The sequence below is a fragment of the Vicugna pacos genome, chromosome 6 (assembly GCF_048564905.1).
Source record: "Vicugna pacos chromosome 6, VicPac4, whole genome shotgun sequence".
NCBI classification, from domain to species: domain Eukaryota; kingdom Metazoa; phylum Chordata; class Mammalia; order Artiodactyla; family Camelidae; genus Vicugna; species Vicugna pacos.
The window spans coordinates 3,529,491-3,556,835 of record NC_132992.1 but is presented as its reverse complement, the minus strand read 5'-3'; the positions used below and the strand labels follow the sequence as shown (position 1 = coordinate 3,556,835).

Sequence of the window (27,345 nt, the reverse complement as noted above, 5' to 3'; positions counted from 1 at the left end):
CACCTGTACGCCTTGGATAAATATTACCAGGGACTTCATGTACTTACTGTGAGGATTAAGGGGGGCAAATGTAGTAACTACCTCTCAGGGTGGGGGGCAGTTAAAGCAAGATAACACATAAGATGCTCAACACAAGATAATACATGTGAAATGCTTAGCAGGTATGCAGCCAGAGTCTAATGGATGCTGGCCACCATCATTATACGACTGGCGGTGCCTCACCTCCTTGCTAGGCACTGAGGGGTAGTTCCTTCCTGACCACTGTGGGGGACGGGGAGCAAGACCCACACACAGACCAGACTCCTCGCCTTTGTTAATTAAGCCCCTGGGGGTTCAGGCACCCCTCCCGGCACTGACGGGGGACAGTGGGTGCTCAGAGAAAAGGCATCAGCCCAGCAGAGGCGGTGGGGAGGGTGTCATGGGGGACTGATCTGTTTCTGCAGGGGTGCCCTGAGCGGGGCGAGTCTGGCAACCAGACCTTGAACCAAGTCCAAGTCTCTGGGTGAAGTGTGCGCCTCTGGTTTCACGGCTGGGTGGTTTAACGCGCTCATTTGCCAACATGCTAATGAGGGGCCAGACTAATCTTGTAGAGCCGGGCTTTACTAGCCAGGGGAGGCCTTTCCGCTGGGCTTTATGGTGGAGGGGCGTAATTAACGGGGAGCCTGCCAGAAGCACTAATCCAGCTGGGAAATTCCCCCCAAGCGGTCTCCTGGGACCAGGGTGTGTTTTGGGAATGACACAGATGAGACTCATCCACGTGTAGCTGGCAGTAGGGCTCCGCTGGAAGAACCAAGAAGGCAGAGGCACCTAGTGACGTGGGGACTGGGGAAGCCCAGGGGGTCCGCAGGCCTCCTTCCTGCTGCTAGACTCACTCCACGTCCTCCCGTTCAAGCAGTATCTTCAGTTGACAGCCCAGTCAGCCTGCAATGCCGGCTCAGTGCAGGTTTGGTTCAGACTATTTTCCAGACGTATTTATGTCGGGCAGGTTTAAAAAATGAGAGAGTTTGGTTTAAGTCTGAAGGGAGCCACTGGTGCAAATGGCACTTGGAGAAGAGAAACGTCAGGGTGAGCCCTGCCATCAGGGAAGGCTTCCTGGAGGAGAGGGGCTTGGTTGGAGGCACTGGGAAAGGCATAGGTGAGCAGACAGGAAGGAGGCATTTCGGGAGCAGGAAGCACAGACATTGGCAGGAAGCAGCTGTGTCCCAATCGGGAAAGGTGGACGAGAAGGGGTTGCTGAGACCGGAGTCTGCAAACCAGAGACCAACGTGGAATTCCACCTCACCCACTGGGAAATAAAGGTTTACATTCACCAAAACCAGAGGAGGCAAGGGGCCTGGTTCAGCTCACAATCACGTGGAAAGCATAAAAATACTGCATGTTCCAAGGCTCCAACCCAGACCTATGGAATCAGAGTCTGCGGAGAGGATCCAGGAGATTCTGATTTTCATCCACGCTCCAGGGAGCGTGATGCGCATTAAAGTCTATGACAGATAACTGTTCCTGCAAAGCCAGAGTTGTCAACAATAATTGCGCTTTATGATCTTCAAAGCCCTTTCATGAAACTGGTACCCTGCTCATTCAACAAGGCTGTGAGGCAGGGGTAATGACTCCCCCAACTTTACATACAGAGGTGGAAGTAGGCTCAGAGACACCTCCAAAGTCATAGGGCTAACAGGTGGAAAAACTCAAACTGGAGTGAACCGAGGTCTTCTTGTCACAGATCTTGTGTTCTTCCCACTTCACCAACAAAGGGGCACGCCAGTGGCAATGCTGCCTTCTCCAGCCCCCAGTCACTGGAGACCACGCCCGTGCGGGCACTGTCCCCCTGCCTCCCCAGCCAGTCCGTCCAGCGCCCTCACAGGCATGGAGCACAGCCCTCCCCACTCACCTGCCCTCCTCTACCAGCCGCTTCCTCCATCAGGCCCTCATCTTAATTTTATTCATTTGATTTATTAACATCTAAGTGGCAGAGTCATCCTGGTCAGCATGGCCAATCAATTCCAGGCTTTAATTCGGTTTTTCCTGATTGGGTCTCTGGTCACTATCTTCCTGCTCACCAAAATCAATACTTTCACCTTGTGCTTCAAAGTCAGGCCATCTGCAGGGCCCCGGCCTGTTCCCCCTGGGCCGAGTGCCGCAGCCAGAATGCAGCTGGCTCTTCTGAGGCACCTCCCCCACCCCCACCAGATCAGAAGCAGCAGGGCCTCCTCACCTACCCTCCTTGGGCAGGCTGCTGGCCACCCCCCACATCTGAGCTGCTGCTTCATTGCCAGTCCTGGGAGACCAGGAAGGCACCGCCGCATCAGGAAACAAGACATCCGGACCGCAGCCCCTCACTGTACCCCAGCTGTCTGCCTGTGGACGGGCACGGAGCCCCTCTGGGCCTCTACTTCCTCATCTGTAAAATGGTTGGGAAGTGTGAATGCAGAGAGGAATGGAAGTACATTGTCAATTACCAGACTGCATCATTTACGCTGCCTGTCACTCAACGCCCCCACCCTGGCCCCCAAAGCACTGAGTCTCAGGTGGGATCTAGACGGCTTCGGCCCACCTTTCAGAGTCTGTGCTGTGTCCCCACCTGGACTGCAGGCCCTTGGGGACACTTTCTGTACCTCCTGCCTCTGCTTTTGTCCCAGCAGTGCCGAGCCCAGGGTGAGGCCCCCCTGGGGGGTGCTTGGCCATTCAAGAGCCACATCTTACCTCTCCCAGTGGCTGCACACGTTGGGGTCCTCGGGGTTCAGTGAGAGGATGGTTTGCAGGAGGCAGCAGACGATGAGCCCCATCACTGAGAGCGCCATCCTGGGCCCTGTGCTGGGAACAAAGGAGGCAGCGTCATTAATCAGATCGTCTTCCCAAGCATCTGTTTGGCACCAAGACTTCTCACACGAAGTGGCAGAAGAGACTCGCTAAGCAGACTAAATTTCCCATCATCACCGTGTAACGAGCATTTGATATTTCACAGTTGCAGGCTTTGATGACCACAGTAACACTTCACCAGTTCTGAGTAACTGGGGAGTGGGAAGCCTGAGTCAGGGAAACTTTGAAACTTCAGGCCAGGACTTCTGAAAGTTTCTTGGACTGCTTTGAGAATCTAACGAAAGTGACAGATCTTCTCCCCCGAAAAACGCCCACATGAACAACCTTTGGCTGTGATTTCAGGGCGCCCTCGGGCCCGAGCCCATCCTTGGACCAAGAGCCCAGGATCTACCACTTTAAACCCCTTCTCCCTCATCTTTGATGTGCTTTGCCCCTTCATTTCTTCTCTCTACTCCTTCCTGCCATGAAGACAGAGAAGAAAAGTGTCTGGTGTGGCCCCATGGACGCCTAAGCTGAGAAAACTCTTCTTGGCACCCCAGAAGGCTGGCCCTTGCTTCTCTTGCTCCCATGGGGTACCAGCCACTGACACCCAGGGTGATGCATCTCCGCGTGTCATACCCATTGTGGGGTGGAGGGCTTGGACAGCCTGGCAAGGCTTCGATGAAGCAACTTGTAGCGTTTGTCCCAGGCTTCTGATGTGACAGCCATTAAGTGGACTTTCACAGATGCCAACGCCCTTGGTCCCTTAAACTGAGGACTCCCCAACGAAGGGTTCCTCATACAGGCAGAGAGCCATTCAGGTGGGAGCAGCAGAAATGTCCCCCGAGGCTCCTTTTGGTCCAGGACTCAGTGGTCCCATAGAGCCTTAGAGAACTGCCCAAGGGTTCCCACCTGGTGGGGTGTAGGGAGCCCCAGAGCCACCCTCAGGGGACCTGCAATTCACATGTACCCAAACCTCAGCTGCAGACTGAACGAACACGATGGCTTAGAGAGACAGCACTATTTTTCACGTATACATAGATGCTATCGTGATTTGCTTAAAAGCTTTACTGAATTCAGAGGAGCTTTTATTCTCAATCAGCCACACTTGGGGAAAAAAAAGCAATTTCTAATACCTGGGGGGTGGGGATGGGGGATGGCATAGAAAGTGTTTGACACCAGAAAGGGGTCCCCAGGCTTGAAATGGTTGAGGATTTCGAGTCCATTGGCCCGGAGTTTATAGCCAAGGAAGCACACCCTTCTTGGGGACACAGAAGAGTGGCATGGATGTTGTACACACCCCCGTTTGTACCCAGAGGGAAGCTAAATGGAGCTCCTGCCTTCGTGAAAGGTTAAACTCTCTCCTCCCCACCCCCAGTAATTTCCTTGTTAAACTCTTTCTTAGCAGCGCCTTCAACGATAAACAAATTGCCACAAATTCTGTGTAACCATGGGGGTCCAACTGATGATTAATGAGGTTTTTCTCTCTGTTTGAGATCTGGAAATAATCTGGCTAAATGGAATCTGAAAATCTGTTAAGAAAGAGAAAAAGCGATTCTGGTGTTTCTGCTCAATTTGCAGAGTCCAGGCGTAACAAGTTACAGCTGCTCCTAACTCCCCCACCAGGCTCTCCCAACCCAGCTGCCACTTCCCCACCTCCCTCACTCCCTACCCCGGCCGGCCTCGAAGCCCAGTCAGCACCTGGACCAGAGGCGCATCGCACACTGGAGTCCACATAGCGCTAGGGCTACAGGTCATTTCAACGTATTCTCCCCAAAGAGGAGGAGCGGTGTTCACCCTCCGGAGGAGGAAGAGCCTGCCCAGGACAGGGCATGAGTTGGGGTTTGAGCATCTTCTTCTAGGTGTGGGCTGGGCTGCTCAGGCATCAGATAAATCAAAGAAATTAACAAAGGCGCACATACTCGGAAAGGCACAGAGTCTGAATGCCGAGGGCAGAGAATGCCCCGTCTTGGTTCTCTCCGTGGTCCTGTCTCACTTTGGCGGCTCCTGTCATCTCCATCATCCTCCGGAGGGGACCCACTGGCCGCATCTCCAAACTTACGAAGCTTCTACTATCAAAGGGTGAGGCCACCTGGACCAGAGGAGATTGTGCCTCTGGCCTCTTTTGATTCATAGTGACAGAAGCGGGTGGCAGGCAGAGGTAACCAGGATCATTGCTATAAGTTGGATGATCTGTTTCGATCTTCATAAAAACCTTTCTGAGTCAGATCTGGACAAACAGTTTAGCTGATTCCCACTGGGCAGTGAGATACCTGGACCCCAGGGACACAGAGAGGCTAATAGGTGTTTGGGTAAGCACACAGGAGATGGAAATGGATGCAGGAGCCCAGGACACGGCCAGTAAAGGTGGCAGTAAATCTGAGGCCTCACTCCTCCATTACTGCGACTGTGTTAAGGCTACAGAGCAGAGGGGCTCCCCAGGACTCACACCCAAGCCCCATCGCCAGCATTCTCAGAGTTCCCTGTCTGAGGACCACTCTATACGTCGTGGTAGGGGGAGAAGATTTCTAGCCTGAGTGAAAGAGGTGACGCCTCTGAGACCCTCTCAGCTCTCGGACTTTTCCTGTGAATGTGGCCAGTCTAAAAATCGCGACCTTATCACCCATCCGTCCCTTCCTGGGTCAGGCTGGTGGGGTCTCCTGCTCTCTCATGGCCGGGCCTTGATCACGCTGCTCCCCCGCTCTCAATGCCCTTCTTCCTCAACTCCGCACATCTAAACACCATCCACGGCAGGTCCAGCTCAGCCCCAGCCCCCGCCCCAACCCTGCGGAGCTTGGTGCCCACTACAGGCCAGACACACTACACTCCCGCAGCTTACAGCCCGGCCACACGGTCCAGCACCCATCACCTCCCATCTTGCCCTGACATCTTTCCCAGCGTGCTGACTTGATTCTTCTGATGTGTCTGTAAGTGCCTTGAAGCTGGGGTCAAGTCCTAGGCTGTTACCAGTCAGTTCCTTTCGGGACCTGATTTTAGAAAATGTGTTTCTCCTTGTCTCAGACACTTCACTGACATGGAGTGAAGAGCAGCCAGAAAGAGGCCGTTCGCACACGGGGGCCACTCTCGCCATTAACTGTAATGGGGCTTCCCCGGGCTCGCTCTCCGAGGACGGATCCCAGAGACACATGCTGATGAGATGACTGAGGGAAAATCAATCCCACCGCAGCGGTTATTAGGCCGACTGCACTCGGAGTGACAGAGGTTAACATAGCGGGCACCTTCTGATTTAGAGCATTAATAATTAAACAAGAAAATGCCCCCGGTTTCACTTGGGAGGAAGAGAACATGTAAGCAGTTCAGCTGGTTCCCTCCGGTCTTGTCCATGCTTCCCGCACAGTGAGCAGCAGAGGAAGGGAGCGCGATGCTCCAGACATGGAGAAATTTCTTTCCACATCCCAAGTTTCCAAGTTCAACACATTTCCAGGTTCTTTCCACGTTTCCAAGTTCCACAGAGTGCTAAGAGGTTTCATCAGGGTCAAAGGGTTGTAGATAAAGAAGGAAAGAGGATTTGCTATTGACTAAAGATTCTCAGGAATATTCCTTGTCCAGAGCTGATCAAGTCCATTCCACAATCACCCTCTTACCCCACTCCCCGTTCAGCAGGAAGTAGCCAGAGCAGTGGACACCCTTTTTCCCCACGAGCCTGTGGAATGGACATGGACAGTGGGGAATTGTAATAGGGAAGAACCAATCTGACTCCATATTGGATCTATTTCTTTTACTTTAACCTTTATAGTCTGCTGCTTCTGCTACAAGTTCATCACTAAAGGGATGTTGCCTCTAAGTTTAAATTATACATAATGGCCCATCTCTGGGAACCCTGCCTCCCAGGTAATGAGCGGTAAGCTAAAATACCTTGAAAGCCAAAATAAGTATTCCCTGTTGGGGGTGTGGCTGGTTTACACCACTGAACTGCACAGAGGGGATGAAAGGGAGAGAAGCTCTAGCCAGGAGGCGAGGCTCACACCCGTCCACAGGTGTCACTCGGCACACCCGGCGTGGCCTGCGCTGATCACCCTCCTGCCACCTGCCCGGCCCTGAGCTGTGCCTCAAAGACACAAGGGAACAACACGAGTCCGCTGCAGTCCATCTGAGGCGACCAAAGCAGCGAGTGACTAAGTCCAGCTGGGAGCCTGTGGAAGACTTTGCGGCATGGAGGGGACTTCAGGTGGACAGAAGATGGAAAGGGCGAGCAGCGGGCGTTCGCCAGCACTCAGAGGCGGGAGCGTGCAGGTGGTGCTGGAGAGACGAGGCGGGTGCACGCGGCACAAGGCAGAGGGCAACGTGGGAAATCTGGGCGGCATCTTCCCAAATCAGCTTCCATGAAACACCAGTCCATGAGATATTGATAGAACTCTCCCAAAGATTTCCACGAGCACCCAGGTTCCAGAAATGCTGCGTGCTGGGTCCCCATCTTAAGTATCCACAGTGTATCTGAGCAGAACTTAGGCTCTTAGACCCGGAGTAAAGAGTCCTGTTTGTTTCACCCAGTGTTTCCCGTAGAACTTCCTAGTGAGCTCGGCAGCAGCAGAGCTGTCCAGGACACCCCTTTGGAAAACTGCTCTTCTCCATCAAGGTCAAGTCCCAAGGAAGTTCTGGTCCTGTCAGTCTCCATCCTTCGTTTGTTTTCATTTGCTTGTGCTAACACGGAGGGCCTTCTGTGTTAAAGGGACTCTGCCACTGGACATTAAAGAGACACTGGCATCATAGCAAAGGATCCCACCTCCTGGCCTGGACCTTCTGTCCTGGCCTAGGTTGGCCCTGCAGGCTGAGCAGACCTGAGAGACGGCGGCATCCTCTGAAGGGCCCGCCTTCAGCCGGGGCACCGCCATCACCAGCACCAGCACCTGCAGAGTCCAGCTTGTCTCTCTGATGGCAACACACACCTGGCCAGACACCAGCTGCTCACATTAGCCAAGATGCATAAAACTGGGGCAGAGGGCAGACAGGCAAACAGATGGCCTCCGCCCCAGGATCAGTTGTTGTGACCTCACGGTCCATCTGTGCAAAAATCCTCCCCCACCTGCTCCGCTTCCACCACCTGCCGAGTCCTCCTGCCTGTGCCAAAATCTTGGGCACTGGAGCCTGGTCCGTGTACCTGGAACCTGCTCTCTGTCCATCCCAGTGTCCTCCAGGGAGCCCTTCCTTCTCAACAAATTTGTATCAGCAGCAGGGGTGGCAGGGGTCGGCCAGTATTTTGTGGGCCCTGGGAGATTCCCACTCACACAACGCTGGGGATCGATTGGTAGGGGCTGCTTGGAATGCTCTGCTGAGAAACCGGGGCTGAGAGGCATGCATGCCATGATTGATTGGTAATGCCTGTCATGGGCACTGAGTGGGAGAGGGGTACACAGGTGCCATGCACTTGCTGTCCCTATCCTACGTCGCTGAACAACTGCTGGAACTTTGGACATGGCTCCTCCCTAGATGAACCATCTGGATGTGGCCTCAGCTCTTCCCTCCAGGCCTCAGAACCTGCACGTGGCCTTCCGTCCCTTCGGTCCACTAAGCACACTTCACAGGCAGGGGCTTTGCTGTGTTGTGCCCACTGCTGTCCCCAGCACCCAGAGCACCGCCTGCACGGAGAGGGGCCTCGATGCATCTTCGTCCGCTCCCCAAAGTGCTGACTCTCCAGCCAGCCACCGCCCCCAACCTCTCAGCTACCTCCAGCCTCCGGATCAGCCACAGGCCCGTGTCTGTCCTGACAGAGGCCGCTAAAGACCTGTCCTGGCAGCAGGTTGTACCACACGGGGCAGTCCACCCTGTGCTGACGGTGCACCGCAGAGATACCAGTCTGTCGGCGATGGAGACAGTGGGGCACTGTGACATCCTGACAGCGGTTCAAAGACTCCTGCCTTGGCCACCCCGCCAGCACCGGGGTATGTCTGCTCCAGGAACCAGCACAAGGCTGGCATTGAAGCCCACTCAATAGCTCAAGCTGCAATGGGGGACTGGCTGGTGTTCCGAGAGGCTCATGAAAAGGCGCTTTCAGGCTCGGGGCGCAGCAGAAGCAAACCCCAAACCGGGGCTGATAAAGCAAACATCTCGCATTCCTCCCAGCATGTGGGTGGATAGAGAGAGATTTCTATCTTCTATTTATAGAACACACACACTCCTCTCTATTTTTTCCTGAATAAAACAAAAAACGCCAAGTTTGCACTCATTGGGGTAAATGCCAAAGTTATCATCCTGTCTGGCGGACTTTCTCCTTCATCTTCCCACTGCTCTCTCAGCTGGCTCCCAGTCCCCAAGCCCCTCTCTGTTTACTGGCCTTGCTGGGGTCTGATTAGTGCGAGATGAAAAGAGGAGCCGCCATCAGCCCATAATTAACAGGCTTCACCCTTCGCCTTGATGAAGCCTCCTGCCCTCCAGCCATCCCACCAGGGGTCAGGCTTATGTTGAACGCTTTCTAATCTCCCTGCGCTAAAAAAAAAAAAAAAGTTAAAAAAAATAAATCCACAGCTCATAATCTCCAAAAGAGTGATTCCCCAAACACAGGAGCACACAGAAATTCCCAGCGCCAACGTGGAAGCCCTGCCAGGTGCCTACCAGCACTGGGATAAATCAGGGGATTGGAGTCACCTCCTGAGACATGGTAAATGTCCTCATCCCAGGGCTCCAGCGCCCTGATAAATTCTGCTTTCTCCTTGCCCAGGAAGCCTCGGGCTGCAAATCCTGAAAATGGCACAACGGACACCTGCAGTGCCCGTTAATCAGGGTCAGAAGACTGTCCTGTCCCCTGTGCCCTCAAGCCCTGCAGGGACCAAGTGGCCCTGACATTAGTCAGGCTCGGAGAGGAATCACAGCTTATCCCTGGGGGCGGGGTGGGGGAGAGGGTGGGGGAGGGGGTGAAGCAAGGTGCAGGGAGCGGGGACAGGGGTGTAGGAACCAACAAATTCACGAAGCACCCACCTCCCTCCCCCAGTATAAGCAGCCCCTGGGCTCTGAGCCCGCAGCCCGCCCATTCCCAGGCAGGCAGCTGCTGCACCCCCAGCCTCCAGCCCCTCTGAAGACGATGGGAGAACACTTATCTGTGTTCTAAGGCCATTCCATTTCTCACAGAGCAATTATCTCCATCTTTCCATTTCTTTGCAAATCAGGGCACACTCAGCTGGCCTGGCCAAGCCCGAGGCTGCCTGCCCCCACACCAACCCAGCCTACTCCAGACTTGCTGTGCTTCCCCTCCCACCCCGTCTCAGGGCTGCGTGGCTCTCGGAACTAAGGGGGTCCCTCCTGCCCTGGCATTAAATCATGGCCACATCCCCAAAACCCCCACAGACAAATCAGTCACTCAGGGCTGCATAGCTCCACGGGGATTAGTCCCCATTCCTGCCCATTCTGGAAAAGTAAAAGTAAAAACATTTCTAAAACCGCAAGATGCAACCAACAAGTGCTCGGATGGGAAAAGAGCACTGAGGGATGGGGCCCTGAGAATTATGCATCCCTGAAAGGTCAAGTCTCCCAACGGGCTGAGCTTTGAGGATAAAGGCCTGGACAGCAAACCACGTGGTATCAGGACTGGCACCTGGACAGACCTGGGAGCATCACCTGGCCAATGCCTTCTCCCGCAGGAGGGGAAAGCGCCCCAGGTGACTTACACAAGTCACATGACACATTGGCACCAGGGCTTATGGAAGGGAATAGTGGAGTTGGACAGGCATGGATTCAAATCCCGACTGCACCTGACTGGTTCCAGCCTGGATAAAATTATTTACCTTCTTTGGGACTATTTCGCATCAGCCACATTAGGTGAGACGCAACTTCACCTAAGGACCGCTAGGACATTAAGTGAGTCAGCAGATAAAGTGCTTGGTCCAGAATCTAGCACATAGAATGTGCTCAATAAAACATTAGCTTCCTTCCGACTCCTATCCCCCACCTCAAAGGCCCTTCCAACTCTGTAATTCTGAATTCTAGAATTTCTAAGGAGCTGGGGAAATGCTCATGGAAAAATCCTCCGCTGGAAAATCTAGGTTTGGCTGTATGTATTTGGTGGTGCTGGGGTCAGTCTTAACTGTACAGTTATCAAGATGGTCTCATCTTTCATCCGTCCATTCAGCAAACATTTGTTGAACCCTTGCCAGTCATTGGGACACACAGACAACTCCAACAGGCCCTGCCCGGAGACCCTAAACACCTGCTGGAGGGTGCATGGGAATGGCCGTGAGAGGGCAGTGGACCCGGGATGGGGCTTAATTCAAAGCACTGAGGTCTCTTCCCTGGCAGGAAGCCTCAGGCAAACGTGATGGGTTATCAGAGACCTTCACTGGAATTGGTGCATAACAGCCCCGCAGGTCCTCCACACGTGGAATCCGGCCCATCTCCATTCCAGGTGCCTCTGAATCCACTCCTGATCGGGGCTGCCTCCTCTAAACGGAGGGCAGTCTGTTCTCAAGCTTGTCCAGCCTCCCAGCTCCACGCTGTCAGGACTCTCCCTTGGGTCTTTCTTCCTGAGTTCCAGCTCAGTTCAGGAGCACCTCAGCTTCCCTCTGGCCCCATTCATTTCCTCTGCCAACTAAGTCACTAACTTGCTGTGTGACCTGGGGCAGGTTGCTCTCCTTCTCTGAGCCTCACTCTCTGTTTGTCCCCAGAGACTGGGGCCAGACTGTAACCATCTCTTGGACCCCTCCAGCTTTACAAGTTCACCTGCAGTGCGTCTCCCTTCCCTGCTCTCCCCCTCCTCACATTCTTTTCTCTCTCCCACCCCCACACCGGGTTTGCCCCATCTCCCAGCAGCGAGGAGATAAAGCAGAGGAGGCGGGAGGACTGGACTGTAGTCTTGGATGCCGGAGATCTCACTTCGCTGCCCTGAGCCTCCTTTTCCTCTGTGACTACATGGGACGAATAGGAGAACAGCAGGTCTCATGAGGACTAAACTGCAGCCCAGCACAGGAAATGCAGGTGCAAGTGGCATTGTGAGGGTAGGAACCCTTAGCTCCTGCCCACCTCTCTGTCCCATCCTCAGCATCCTTTTGAACACTGGCCTCTTGCCTCCTGCTCTATTCCAACCCAGGGACCACAGCAGGGCAGCCTTTGCCCCATCACACCTCAGGGACCTCGTCTTCCCAGTCAGGAGCAGCGGGGCTTGGCTGTTGGCTTGCAGACATGTGCATCAGACTAGGGCAACCTCTCCAAGTTTCCTTCTAGAATCTTCCATATGTCTCTAGGCCAGGAGAATCTGAAGCCAGACACCAACTATCCCAAAGCCTGAAGGGTCCTACACCTAAGCACTGGTAGTGGAAACGTGCATCAGTGTGTCCTGGAAAGCAATTTGGCCATATGTAGCAACATGTTTTAACGTACACTCTCTACCCAGCATTCCACTGCTGCAATTTCATTTTTAAAAACTGACCAAGGCCCAGGATAGGTTGAAGAATGTTTCTGCATCATCTCTTAATAAAGAGATATTTATTGCAGCGTTGAGACAATCTGAATGCCTAAATCAGTGGGGTCCTTGCTAAATAAATTCCACCATGTATACATAGCAAAATATGATGCAAACATTAAAAATACTGATGTGTGAGAAAATACGGGCACCTACACACTGGAACATTAATAGTGGCCAACTGCAAGGGGAGGGGAAGAGAGAAACCACACAGGACTTGTGCTTTCCAAGTCAAATGTTTCTGTTGTTATATTAGTGTTTCTCACAATAAGCACTATCATCATTATAACCATAAAAGCAAATATCTTTTAAGAACATACGTAAGGCAATCCCGCTCCTGGACGTATATCTGGAAAAGATGAAAACTCTAATTCAAAAAAACACATGCACCCCAATATTCATATAGCAGTACTATTTACAATAGCCAAGATGTGGAAGCAACTTAAACGTCCATTGACAGATGAATGGATAAAGAAGATATCATATATATATAATGGAATATTATTGCTCAGCCACTAAAAAGAATGAAATAATGCCATTTGGAGCAACAGGATGGACATAGAGATGATCATACTAAGCGAAGTAAGTCAGACTGAGAAAGACAAATATCATATGATATCACACATGTGGAATCTAAAAAAAAGATACAAATGAACTCATTTACAAAACAGAAACAGACCCACAGTCATAGAAAACAAACTTATGGTTACCAAAGGGGAAAGCACTGGGGCATGGGGAGGCGGAATAGATTAGGAGTTTGGGATTAACAGATGCACACTACTATATATAAAAAAGATAAACAACAAAGACCTACCGTATAGCACAGGGAAATATATTCAATATCTCGTAATAATCTATAATGGAAAAGAATCTGAAAAAGAACAGATTGTGTGTGTGTGTGTATATATATATATATATATATAACTGAATCACTTTGCTGAACAGCTGAAACTAACACAACATTGTAAATCAACTATACTTCAACTGAAAAAAAAAAAACCAGTGGAAATAAAAAAATAAATTAAGATAATATCCGTAAGTTCACTAACATGTAAAGAGGACCCTGATGTATATGTGAAGAACACAGGTTACAAAACAGCATGAACTTTACAACTGCATTGTGTGTGTGTGCGGTAAGTGTGTTGAGAGTGAGCAAGAAAAGAGAGATGTCCGGAAGGATGTTAAAAGTATTAACAAAGGTGTCTGGGTGATGAGATTTTAGGTGACTGACTTTGTTCTCTACACATTTCTGTTTGCATTTTCTGGGATGAGCTGGACTCAGCTCTTCAATTTGACAAACCACAATAAAGCCATCTTAATTTGCAAAGGAGGCAGGGCCCTCTGTCGGTGCCCCATAGCTTACCCTCCTCTGGGCGCAGACACCGCTCACTGCTCCTTGGGGTGCATGTTCCCAAAGAGCAGGGATTTATGAGCCCTGAGCCCGCTACCCTTGGGGACACAGGGTGCCTGATGGAGCTGTCCAGGCAGCCCTGGAAGCCAGCAAGCTGGGGGGGGGGGCGGGAGTTGCCATTACAACTGTATGGCATGTGTCCGTGCTGTGATTGTATCCGTGCTGTGATTAAAAACATTATGCCATTTCGAAGACCCACAGTGATCTGATGACACAGAAAATGGATGGATAACTTATGATTTTGTCAGCTCTATCTGGTACAATAGATGAACCAGGTATTCAGATTTTAAAAGAAATTCATTGCAGCCCTTCGTCCATGACACTGATTAATTCTGGCTCTCAGCCTGGTCAGGTCAGCTCAGGGAGCTTCACCCTCACTCCAGCGCCTGCTTCCCCACGGGCTCTGCTCCTCCAGGGTAACAAGCACCAGGGCCCTGGCCCCAGTTCCTGGGTCCTCACCCCAGCTCGGCCTCTCACTGACTGTGCGGCCTTGGGCAGGTGGCTTAACCTCTGGGAGTCCCAGCTTCCTCCTCTGTGAAGTGGAAATAGTGAGAGAACCTGACTCACAGGGTCCTGAGAAGCCAAAGAGAGGAGGCTAATGAGAAGGGCCTGTAGACAGTAAAACGCTGAGGAAAATGTGGTCCTTACCCTCTTGCTGAGGAGCGGGGGGGATGCGATGCGGTACTCCTGGGGGAGAGGGATGTGCAGAGACAGAGAATGAGTTTATCAGGATCCCCTGAAAAGGATCGCCTCCTTGGGGTGGGGCAAGTCCGCCAGAACACAGAGAAAGCGACTCAAGATGAATTTCAGTAAGTTTGCAACTCAGCCCAGCCCAGGCCCTGCTGTTCCACAGCCTAAGCAGGATATGATTCCAAGTCTGGAACCAGAGGCCAATTTGGCTTCGTTTCTGGTCTATGCTGTGCCTGACAACCATCCTCCCAGCCACGAGCATTTGTAAGAAAACGGTTCCTCCGAACTCTGGTTTCCTGGAGGAGCAAGACACTCCCTCACCTTCCAGAACATCAGTACTCGGCACCCCTTCCCGAAGGAAGGAGCCCCTAAAACAGCACCGCCCCAGATGCAAATCTAGCCTCATCTCCCCAGGTTTAATGCGTGGAATGGCACACGACTCCCAGAGTCATTGTTTTCCTGGCCTGATGATGCGTTGTTTATTTCAGTATTTTCCAGGAACTTGCTTATTAAGGATGGAAGCACCTGCTTACTGTAAGAGAGCATTACACAGAGACTCTGGCATGGGGACCTGGGAAGAACATTAATTAATGAAGCGAAACAGAACAAACACACCATAAATTAAAGGTCTAAAAAGAAATGTCTGGCAACAGTGGGTAAGGACAGAGGGATGAAATGAAACATCATATTTTTAGACCACGGTAGTGTTTAAAAAAAAAAATGAGAGGGAAAAAAATTACAAAGGGTGGCAGAGGTAATGATCTATTTCTGGAGTGACTAAAGCCTGTGCTTCCATTAAGAGAATTATAAATCAATTCTCTTTTGTCTGGGGGCATATATGCGCAGCGTGTGCTAAATTACAAAGCTTAACGTGTCAGAGCAGTTCCTTCCGAGGGTTCCATGGAACAATGCCGACTGAGGCATCAGGCCTGAGAGAGGCGTGGCAGGTTGTGGGGAGGAAGTTAGGAGGATCTGAGCCGTGTTGCTGAGTTAGACCCAGCCGGGCACAGGCCCTCCGGGGCACCAGTGTCTGAGAGCAAATGCAGCCCAACCTCCATTAACTGGAGTCTTTGATTAACTGGGGGGCCACCAAAGTCATGGGCCACACTCATCGCTGCATTTCCACCCCGGATTTTTTTTTTCTCTCTCTCCGGAAAAGCAGTTTCCGGGGCTAGCTTCTATGCCCATCATTCATTCAGCTTCATTTTCCTCACTTCATACCCACACCCGAACAAGGACAAGGCCCTGAGGAATGATGGCCCTGAAATCATGCCAAATCCTAATCAATTCAAAGAGAGTTGATGACACTCACCATAATCCACTTATCAAGGCAGGAAAGGAAATGGGCACAATTGCAGAAAAACAAACAAACAAACAAACAAAAGGCTTTGGCAGCAAGCGCCCCAACCATAGAATGGTCTTCTCTGCCTAACTTCCAGCTCAACAGGAAACTCAGCAATGTGAACAGCCCATCCCTCAAGGCCAGGCGGAGGCAGGGCATGTTCCCCTCTCTGACTCTGGCTTCTCCAAGTCACTTTCTGCCCTTTCTGCAGGCAGCTCGAGCCGTGAGGCACTAACCTCCAATACGCTGAATCACCGATAGGCAGAAAACGGGAAGCTTGTGCCAAGTCTAACCACGCTTCCCCAACGTTTTAATTTTCTGGCGTGCCCACAAATTTCTAAATCAGCCGTAACACGTAGAGGGACTCAGTGGGATGGGAAGAACGGGAGGCAGGCCACAAGCTTGGTAGACTGACCTCTGACATAGACGTTTTGCCACGCCAAGATGGGGGCGGTGGTGGTGAGGGGGCAGAAAGAAAAGGGGAGTGAGGGCAGGTAGGAGATGGATCCGGGGGGGCTGGGTGTGCACAGCTGGCTAGCAAACCAGGACTGAAGTTTGAGATCAAGTGAGCATTGTGTACCAATGCCTAAGAGCACGTACTAAGGATGCTCTGTTAATACACCCTGCTGGATAAGAACCTGACTCCAAGACTGAACGTTCTATTCTCTCATCAATCATGGAGCATCTTACTGAGCCCCAGAGGAAAGCAGGAAATAAATGGCTCCCGAGAGCCTGTCCTGTGCTGGGCACTGAGCTGGGCACCTGGCCAACCTCGTCTTCACAGCAGGTCTGAGAAGTAGGTGCTATGATTTCCGTTGGCAAGTGATGACACAGAGGCTCACGGTTTAGAAGTGCATGAACCAGATCTGAACTCAGGACTGCCTGCTTGTCTATCACCGTGCTGCCAGGTATGTCTTTGCCCTTCCCATCTGGTGCATACAAGCACACGTCTGTGTATGTGAGTATGTGTCCAGACGTGCTGTGTGCGGCACGTGGGGGAGGGACGGGGTCATCTCATTGGATCAGAGCTTCCTCCATTCTCACTGAGTCTGAGCAGAGGAAGAGGGTGTCCTATGCTATTGTGGGAAGAGGGCTGGCTTGGGCCAACTGTGGGATCTTGGGCCAATCTCCTGCCTCCCTGTTGTTTCATCGTCCTCTGTGAGCTGAGAGGAAGCCTTTCTTAGCTGGTTCTTCATCTGAACCACAGAACCCAAAAAATTACTTCTGTGACTATTTTGTCAGCTCTCCCAAGAATGGTACATAACTCATACCATTCTAGATGCATAGGAGAAAAGCCAGTCCACTCCCTACAGGGGATGGCATACGGCTCAATTCTCTCCTGAACCTAACTGAGAAACTACTAGATGGTCTGGAAGGTCCCTATGGCTCTGACATCAGGAGACGGGTGAGAGGCTGTGTGCCTCCACTACAGGAACAGGGCAGTGATGGTCCTGAGTGTAGCCGAGGTTGCAGGTGAGGATGCCAGACCCCCTGGACCAGATTATCTTTGTTTACAATGTCCTCCATGTGTATTTCCCTTGTGTCATCCCTTAGCCTAACCACCTTCTTAAATGTACCAATCTCACCTCCACTGTGACTTGAGGAATCAAGGGAGAAACTGGGGACAGGCGTTCAAGGGGATAAGCCCCACCTCTCACTGTCTACCCCTGGGGTTAGCCAGGTGGGGAGGGAGCAATAACTGGTAAGAGATCTGAATGGGATCAATAATTGAGCACATGGCCCCCCAAACCTCCTCCACCCTCAGAGGACGTGGAGTTTTAGTGCCGAAGGGGCCAGTTCCCCAGCAAGGCAGAGCCATGGTTTGTGCCCCAGAGATGAGCAGGGCCCCATTCAGAAAATACTCTAATACCTTAACAAGCAAAAGCACTTCTAGCCCCTAACTTTCAGCTCAGTCCGTGGAGCAGGCAGATGCCAGGATGCCACCGAGGCAACCGGGAAGAGGCAGCGCACTGTGGAATTCTGCAGCCACCACAGCCCAGCTCTCAAGAAACCTCTGGCTCAGCAGTGGCTGTACCAACATCTTTGCATCAAAAAGGACGTATCTAGACGAACAGGCGCACGCCAGACTCTGGATCACTCCACAAAGTGGAGATGAGGATAAAAGTCATCCCAAGGGAGGACGGCAGCGGAGAAATTCATTTCGAACCAATTTCCCCCACTGTGGAGCAATCACTAAAGCCAAACGGTAGAGCTGTGCCTCTCTGTGTCGCGGCAGACAAACGTGGGAAGAGCGAGTGAGCAGTGTGGCCGCCAGCCTGATGTTGCTGTTGCTGAGGGGACCTGTGAGGGGACAGGATCTGCTGACCAGGTGGCCCATGGGCTCTGAGGCTGCCCTGAGCTGAACACCCAGCCAAGAGCTGAGGAAAACAGACCAGGGACAGAGATACCCAGAACCAGGTCTCTCTCCCCCAGGTCTGCCAATAATCAGCTGTGTGACCCTAAATGAGTCACTGCACCTCTCTGGGCTGTAGAATCACTTCTCAGTTGGGTAGTCTGACCTAAGGAGAGGACATGGGCTTAAAGGCCTGAGTTTGATCCACCAGCCATGGGAAGGCTCTTGATGGCTTCTGTGCACCTCAGTTTCTCCATTTATAAGAGGACATCAACTGACAGTCCTGTAATTTTAGAGCCAGATTTGGACTCTAGCTAAGGTCCTCTGCAGCTCTAAGAAGTTCTACAGTGATTTTTCTGCAGCAAGAGCAGACAGTAAGGAGGAGGACTGCCCTCCCACAGCAGGGGTCGGGGGATGGTCTTGGCCCCTGGCACAGTGCCAGGTGTCAGTAAATGTTTGTCAACTAGCCAATGATTGGATCAATGAATCAATGAGCAGGTCTCTGTTTTTGCACGAGAGAACTGAGGTTGGGAGCAAAGAGACTTGCCCAAAGTCATGCAGCTGCTCACAGATACAGCTGACCTCACATCTGGGTCTTTGGACCCCAAACCCAGGACCCTTCCCACTGCACCACCTACTGGGAAAGGGAAGGGAGACCCCTGAGTAGAAAGAGCCTCCTTGAGGGGCAAGGCAGCCTGGGGGCAGGGGGATGGTGAGAGCTCCCTGGGCCATATTGGATTCTCAGCACCTTGAATCTCCCTGCCCCTCACCTCAGTCAGCCCCAGTGTCTGCTGCCTTTCCAGCCCATTCACCCAGCCCTTGTCCCAAAGAGGTCTTCTCCTCGGGCGCAGAGAAGGGCTGCTGCTGGCTGGCCAGGGTCCCTCCCTGCCTTCTCCTTCAGCCTTTCTTGCGGGCATTTATTTTCCTCCGCTAAGATGGCACAAAGGAGGCAACCAACAGAGAGGCAGAGTGAGGTGCTGCAGGAAAGCTTCCAGAATCTACCTTTCTGCTCTACAGAGGCCGCCGGGATCACAGCCTGGTCTCTTCTCTCTGCCCGGCTTTCCTGGGCCCTCAGAAACTATTTTCACCAGCCCTCTCTCTCAGGATGGATGGCACAGCTTAGTGGGCAGAGTCTCCCCAATCTTAATAACCCCTCACTTTTTAGGGGGGCTTTTTAGAAGGCACACCCCATCTTCTGTCTCATTGGATCCTACAAGAGCCCATCAGAGATGCGGACCCTGAGGTGGGACTCAGGGGGTGAGGAGGGGCCCAGAGTTTCAGTAGCAGAGTGGGGCCCAGGTGGCACAGGAACACTTGTCCAGAGGTAGCAGCAGGCACCTCCTCCTTTCCTCTGGCACCTCCTCTGTCCCCGGGGAACTGCAAAAACAGAAATCAGAGCGCCCCCATCAGAGAGCTCGGGGCAGGGCTGAGGCTGCCCGCGCAGCTGGTGGATGGGGTGGGGAAAATCAGTCCTTCTAGGCAGGACACCTACTCCTTCCTCCCAACACACACACACACAGAGCAGTGGTACCCACCCCGGCTGCATGTTAGAATCACCTAGAAACATTTTAAAATATCCATGCTTGAGACCTCACTCCAGGCCAACTAAAACCAAATTTCTGTGGGTGGAGCTTGGGCACCACCCACGAAGACTCCCTGAAGGCAGGGGCTGTGACCACCATCAAGAGGAAAGCCCACGAGAGGGTGGCCTTGTCCTTTCTCTGCCTCTTTCTCACTTCTCACCCCAGAGCACAGGTACTTAGTCTCGGACCCGCTTCCAGCCAATATGCTGGTTCTGCCCTGGACTCACAGGGCACCCCGACCCCATCAGAGGGTACTGGGCGGCAGAAGCAGGGGTCTGCTGAGCCATTAGTGAAGTTGCCCGCCACCTCCAAGAAGCCAGCCGGGCCCAGCAGAAGGGGGAGGGCAGAGCTGGGGTAACAGGAATGCCCACTGACCCTCCCCCAAGTACATCTCCATGGCAACAGACACAGCAGAGGGCACACGGCTCTCCCAGCCACCCCAGGGCTGGTACAAGTGCTCTGGGCACCAGTCAACACCACCGGAGCACAATCATAGGTGGTGAATGAGCAAACCTTTACTGGCACCCCCACAGGCAGGTACCTTAGCATCCAGGGCCGATCCCAGTTGTGGAGAGAGCCCCATCTTTCTTTCCTCCACCCGCCTATCTACTCCCCCATTGTTTACTGAGCACCTCTGATGTGCCAGGCACTGAGGATACAGCCCCACAGAGCTTGGCCACCGTACAGGGGACAGGACTGAGGCTCAAAGTAGAGTGGTGGCCTGCCTGTCACCAGGCACAGTTCCTCTTGCCCAGTCCCACAGGGAAAAGCAGTGGGACCCCCTCCCGCAGGGATGGGAGAGCAGAGCTCGCTAAGAGGCTGGAGCCAAGCGCCGGCCCTGGTCCCAGAGCCCTGAGGTCCCACATCTGCGCTCCGTGCCCTCCCACTCACTGCCTCCTCTAATGAAAACTCTGAGCACTGCAATGAAATTCACCTTAATAAGCGCTTGTTAGAAATATGCTAATGAGGAGGAAGCAGATATTATATGCCCTGAAAGCCCAAGGGAGAAGGAGATGAAAAAAACTCAATATTGAGTTTTGTCTCATTTCAAAGCCACTTTCAAAGTGGCCATAAATCTTGCGTGTGACGTGACATAACAGGTTGCCGCCAGTGGCTCGGACGTTAATAATTAGCAGTTGCCAGCTGCTGGACGGAACGCATTCGGCTTTCTGGTCCTCACCGCGGGGAGAGAGAGGAACGGTGCAAACTAGGTCCCACGCGTGGGCTGATCCATCCGCACAGCCTGCCCACCTGCCGGCCCTGGGGCAGAGCTGTGGCAGCGAGTGGCTGCGGAATGTGCCAGAAAAGCTTGGCTTGAGAATCAGCAAGACCCACCCTGAACCCCAGGCAAGGAGGGGCTGAACTCCACTGGGTGTGTGGGCCCAGCTCCTGATGTGGCCAAGCCTTAGCGTCTACCTGTGAGAGTCACAAGAATGGGTTTATCACGCTGGGGTCCCTGGGGGGATAATGTGTGGGTGTCCTCTGGCTTACGGGGTAGAGAATGCTCTTGAGTCAGCCAGTCTGAATCAAGAACCACTTCTCTTAATTAGCAGCTGAGTGACTTTGGACAAGTAACTTCATCTCGCAGAGGCTCTGTCTCCTCATCTGCAAACAGAGATGGTAATTGTATCCACTGTGAAAATTAAAGGACGTAATTACACACGGTATCTGATACCCTGTAAGGACTCAAAAATATAACTGCAATCCCTATAGTAGCCACTGTTTATACTGCTCTCTCCTTCAGTTCCCGCACACCCGCCTTCATTGATAAAAACCCTGGGGGTTGTTTCTTAACCTTTTTTGTTTTAAATTTGCTGGGTAGCTTTGGGAGACTGACTTAACCTCTCTGATTCTTAACCGGCTGTTCTACAAAGTGAGGCTGTTAAGTCTTGCTTTGATCTATGTGGAGGATGGCTGTAAAGGTCAAAAAGAGAACGCAAGGAAAGTGCCTTAAAATGTATAATAAATGGCACAGCAGCAGGGACTTATCATGATCAACCTCCAGCAGGAAGACTGTTCTAGAATGTCAAGGATGGCCTCCATTCCCCAGGCAGCAAGGGACAGTGTCTCTCAAGACCTCAGAGCAAAAGTCTTCATTTCTTCCAGACAACAGTGACAGCAAATTACAACTTTTAATTCCTACCGATGTCCAACTGATGTCCATCTCTCCCACAGGCCACTGTCTTCTCGTTCTGCCCTCGGGAGAGAGAGAGACAAGCCGACGGCCACTGCTTCGGTGGGAGTTCCTCATAGTCTAGAACAGTTTGTTTATAATTTGCAGTAAGACACGCACTGATACGTGATCCTACCTGCATGATCTCATGCAGCTCAGGCCCCGTGTAACTCACCACTCCAGCCTCCCACACTGGTATGTGCCCCGTCCAATGAGAGGAATCCACCAATGTCATATTGCTTTCAGGTCCCTAGTGCTTTCACTCAATTTCTGTTCTTCTCTCACTGTAGGACCCCGCAGCTGGTCAGCTGGCAGCGTCCCTGGAGTGCACTTTGAGTAGCTGGAGGACAGCAGATGCAGAGGAGCAAGCTGGGCTTCCCAGCTCCTGGTCCTGTGGTGTTCATAAAGATCGGCACTGTCTAAGGAAGGTCATATCTCCTCATCCCCTCTCTACCCATCCCTCTGCCTTTGCTTTCTCGTTCCCATAAAGCTTCCACCTGAAAACACACTGAAAAATTCCACTCCTGAAGCCATTTTTCCCAAGGCAGGCATAACATGGACACCCTTCCTGATCTGGCACTGGGGGTGGATGGTAGCTGGGTCACAGCTGCCAAGTCCCTAGATAATCCCCTGACTCTCTCTGGCTGCCAGTGAGACACAAAGGTGAACCTCAGGCATCTCATCTGTTACAAAGCCCCAACTTGGCTTTGTCCTCCCCAACCCCTGCCTCCTATGGAGGCTCAGGCATTAACGATCTGGCTTCTGCCCTGATCCCCGATCCTCAGTTCTGACTCACTGCCCCCTCCAACTGGCACCTTACACAGTGGCCCAGCCCAGGGTTCTCGCCAGCCTCCTCACAGGGACTGATGCTTCACCCTTCATCCAGTCATTCAGTCCACACAGAAGCATCCAGTAAGTGCAGACATGAGGCAAGGCCCCAGATACATAACACGTCAAGTCAGATGCTAACAGGAGAGAGAACATGTGACCAGGAAGTTACAGTTCCTGTGAGGAGACCCCAAGGCCACTGACAAGGGACCTGGGGAGGGACACTGGCCAGAAGAAGAGGCGTATCTGCTGAGATCCAAAAGCAGCAGAAGGGTTAGCCGGGTAGGGCAGGATGCTCTGGGCAGGGGGAGAAAGAGCGGGTGCATTGCAGGAAGCAAAACCGGCTCATTCTGGCTGGAGCAGAGTTTGAGGCAGCGGTTTGAGGCAGAGGCTTGCTAAGCCCTGGACATGACATGCCTATGAGCCACGACTTTGTCCTGAGATACACAGGCAGCCACTGGAAGGTTTAAGTAAGGGATTGATCTGGCCAAAGGTGTAATTTCCAAAGATTTTCTTCCGATTAAAGAAAAAAAAAGGTAGAAAGATGGTGAATGCTTGTTAATAGGAAAATCATTTTTCTTAAATGATGGATGGATAGCCACACCATGGACTATTTGGCAGCCATACAAGGAATACATGAGAACAACACCAGCTGAGTTGGAGGGATTTCCAGCAGGTACTGGGAAGGGAAAAAGTGTCAGAGGCAGGATAATAGAATCCTGTTTTTCTAAAGCAAACAGTCTGCAAACACACACGCACACACACACGTTTGTATACGGTTAGAGTTATACGACATGGAAGGATACAGAGCGGAATGTTGGCAGAGATTTCCTGAGTGGGCAGAGGGTAAGAGCATGAGGCAGAGGGAAGGAAGACGGAGACAAGTTAAAGAAAAAACGAAGTATGCTATGATCGCATTTATGTGAAACTTCTTATGTGGAGAACTTCAGGTCTCAGCTTCTCTACCCCTTCCTCTGGCCAGTGCCCCTTCCCAGGCTCCCTTGGCAGGGGTCCCAGAATATACAGAGAAACGAGGAAAAAGAAAAAGAAGCAATCTCCTGCTGGCTGAGATATGGAGAGAAGGGATCAAATGGAGCAGGGCTGGGGCAGGCAGAATGGACAGGTCTGGTGCCAGGTCTCTGATCGCCTTCCCTCCGTCCCCACAGGAGTCCCATGATCTGACATCCCCTGTTAGAGCGGAGGCTGCTGGAAGCAGGAACCATCCCTCCCATTGCTTCACTTCCAGCCCCCTACAATCAATAAATAACGGCTGTTCCCGGACATGGTTTAGCCATTGAGAAGTGGGAGGCTCTTGGTGAAGTCACCTCACCATCCAGTGAATGCCTCAGTCCCCAGAGCTACAAGAAGATGCTGGAAAGACCAGGGAAGAGAAGGAAAGACACGCCCAGGACGGGTTGGGGCGGGCGGGGCGGGTGTGTGTGTGTGTGTGTGTGTGTGTGTGTGTGTCAGGTGTCTGTGCCTGGAGGGCGTAACTCTCTCAGCCTGCTCCGCTCCCCTCTGCCCACGGCTCTTTCCCGTCTCTCACCTCCCTTTCCCAAATAACCACAACCAGAGATGCAGGCATCCTGGAGCTCCATTGATGGGGACCATTGATTGGCGGCATCAATAAACTCCAGAAATATCCTCTAAAGACGTTTAGGAAAAACCCTCCGTGGCATGGTGGGGAGTAACGCCAGACGGCCTCGACAGCCTTGATTCCTGATTCTGCCTGACCCTGTAAACTTGACGGTCATGGGTCTCTCCGATCCTCAGGTTCCCCGTCCATAAAGCAGGGATATTAACGGGCCCTCCTTCAAGGGGTCTTTGTGAGAACGGAATGAGTCAGCCTGGGGAGAAGTTGTTTTTAAGTATTATTGGTGGTGGTGTCCATGGTTCTTTTCAGACTAAGCATATCTTCCCGCCCCTATTCACACCCCCAGGACCTTCCTGAGCTGGACAGACAACATCCCTCCACAGCATCACTCAGAATGCAGCCCCATGGTTCAGACAAAACTTACTGGGTAGGAAGGCTACTGGCATGCACTGCAGAGGTTAACCGCAGGATTCAACACGAGGGAGGGAGCTCGGCCCACTCATAAATACAGCCAATTAAGAAACAAGCATCATTTTGTAACGATGCCACTGGTTGAAATCCACCACCTCATTTAGCACTTTTACAGCCAGGCGGGGAGGTTCACCCCAGACACTCCCGCTGATGCCCAAACCGCCGGGGGCTTCCCGGAGCCCATCAGGCCGCCGGGGCATCACCCATACTGCGATCTTCAGAAGCAGCAAGTGGCCTTGGGCTTAGAGGAGTGCCCATCCCGCTGCTCCCTTGAAGCAGTGCCCGCTGGAGCCCCTAAGAAGTCAATTAGCAGCATCTGGCTAATTAAAGCGAGATATTACACTTCTCTCATTGACTCAGTCAGAGCTGTGGCGGGAGCCTCAGAGAAGCAGCCCGCAACCCCCCCCCCCCCCCGCCCAGCCCCGTCCCAACCAGCTCCCCCTTTCATGTGGCTCTGGGGAGACAAAGCTTCTCTGATCCCTTTGAAAGCTGTGGTCCCACCAGCCCCAGAGCAGGGGCCGGGCCACCCAAGGGGAGGACAGCAGTTCAAAGCCAGCCCAGCAGGCACGGTGGGATCCAGTTGGGATACAGCATAATTAGGACATTCCAGACCATAAGGATCAATAACATAATGAACAAATATTGTGCTATTCCTTAGAATCTTGCTACGAATTATGTTGTCTTTGATCATGCAATGTTTCCCTGACTGTTAATGACATGTAATGTTAATTACCAGAGAAAGAGAACTACTCAGAATGAAGACTTCCTTGGAGAATAATTAATATTCTTTGAGGAGGTGCAGAGCCTGTGGAGGGGAGCTTTTTCCCCAGTTATGGTAACCGCGTAACCTGAGGAAGCTGACCCTCCGTGTCCATGGCAGGGAAGACCGATCCTTTAAGAAGAGAGTAACTTACATATAGTAGGCACGCGATACAGACTTGTTAGCTGAAAGAAAGAATAAGTAAGCGGATAAAGAGGTTCTTCTGGGAAGCTAGCAGAAGCTTAGGGTGTGAAGGCAAGAACACTTTGAATCCTAATCTTCTCACCCCTTATTTCAAATGGGGAAACTGAGGCTAAGAGAGAGAGAAAGGGATCTCCAAAATCATGCCCCTTTTCGGTGACTAAACTGGGATGAAAACTCAGCGATCAGTCAGTCGCATCCTCTTTCCAACCACCATCACCCTCAGTTTGGGTGGAAGTTAGGAAAGATTCAAGGCACAAGGAAGGAATGTCTTAAACGTTGAGGAGGGGCCCTTTCTGCCTTCAAATGCACTGGGAATATTGCAGGATTGTCCAGCCTCTCACCTCTGACTTACTTGGAATTCCCTGAGTGGCGACGGAACATCTCGATCAACTGAGACACCCCCAAAAACACAGGCTGCGTGCCAGGAAACCCCAGAGCCCTGACCAAAGTCCCCAGAGAAAGGTCTGCCCCTGAGGCTCCTTTCAAGTCCAGAAAGGAGGACAGCAAAGAGAGGAGCCAGCACCTGCCCCACCTCGGCACCCACAAACCATTGCTGGCCTCTCCCTTGGGGCCTTGGCTGCGCTCCCTAGGAAAATCAAGGTCTCGTCACCCAGACTGAGCTCTACCAGCAGGAAGGTGGGGACACGGGCAGAGAGCCCTGGCCAGGGCTCAGGACACTGGCTTCAGGTCCTGCTCTGCCACCACCTGTGGGCAGATCACTCCCGTCTCTGGGTCTTAATCCATCAAGAGAGCTCCCCACCTCAGATAATCACTTGTTCCAGGCTGATATCCCAGAATTCTGAAATGATGGGCAAAATCTCAGTTTCCTGGTCTTCCGAGGAGTCCTCAGTTTCCCCTCCTGCTCCCTCACAAGTTCCTTACTTCCTACAACAAATGCCTCTCCCAGAGAGAACAAGTTATTATGTGTGGTGGACCCCCAGTTTCCAAGCAGAGAAGCTGAGGGAGAGTCTTCCGGCTTAGGGAGCCCCAGCCCCATAGTCCCCTGTCTCCCGGGGGCTAGGAGCACCGCTCCCAGCTCCATTCATAGCAAGGCAGAGAGCAGGCTCTGGGACGGGAGTGGGGGAGCAGGGGTCGGCCGCCTCCCCACCCCATTGCCGCTCAGATGCTCTCCAGCGTCTGGCTGCCTTCAGGACCATAATCGTGGACATTGAGCGGAGCGGCACAGTGACCTGACGCAGGGGGTGGGGTGAGGAGAGCGCAGGCAGATGTGCCTCAGGACACTCCTTACCCCTCCCACCGGCCCAGCTCCAGGTTCCAAGGTCGCGCCTTGGCAGCCCCTGCCTGCTTCCTGGGTTTTTCCTCCAGGAGGCCTTGCTCTGCAGCACCACTGTACCTCCCTCCCCTCCTCCAGCTCCCAGCCCAGCTTGGGCACGGCCAGGTCTCCGGAAAACGTGCACCTGTCACCTGGGAGGGTGACGCAGTAGCTGGTGAGCATGTCCCTGAGCCTAGGTATCCGCATTTGTTCAATAAAAACCCACTTTGGGTTCAAGTCACACCTCTCCCTCCAATGCATCTTTTGTGTCTTCATATGGGTTTAGGAAGGGCTCGGAAGAGGGTCCCCATTTTTCAGAGACAAAATAAAGACACAAAAAGAGTGAGCCACTCAATGAAGGAGCCAGGACTGGACCCCAGACCTCCCCCTTCCTCCCCACCCCACTTCCACCTGATTCAGGACTTCCCTTTGCTGTGGGAGTCACCCCCAGTATCACCTGC

The 27,345-nt window shown here is 52.5% G+C and overlaps 1 protein-coding gene and 1 long non-coding RNA gene across 2 annotated transcripts in view; one reads left to right on the top strand and one right to left on the bottom strand.

Annotated features, from left to right (window-relative positions):
• MEGF11 (multiple EGF like domains 11) overlaps positions 1–27,345 on the bottom strand; it is a 332,515-nt gene that overhangs the window by 214,716 nt on the left and 90,454 nt on the right. Inside the window, exon 2 of the mRNA XM_072962208.1 lies at positions 2,701–2,811. Within this exon, the coding sequence (XP_072818309.1) occupies positions 2,701–2,798 (98 nt within the window). The 5' untranslated portion in view covers positions 2,799–2,811. The remainder of the gene's footprint in view (positions 1–2,700; positions 2,812–27,345) is intronic.
• LOC140697064 (uncharacterized) lies at positions 21,870–23,889 on the top strand. Its single transcript, XR_012073881.1, has 3 exons — positions 21,870–21,949; positions 22,045–22,182; positions 23,749–23,889. It is a non-coding gene; the product is annotated as an uncharacterized lncRNA (long non-coding RNA).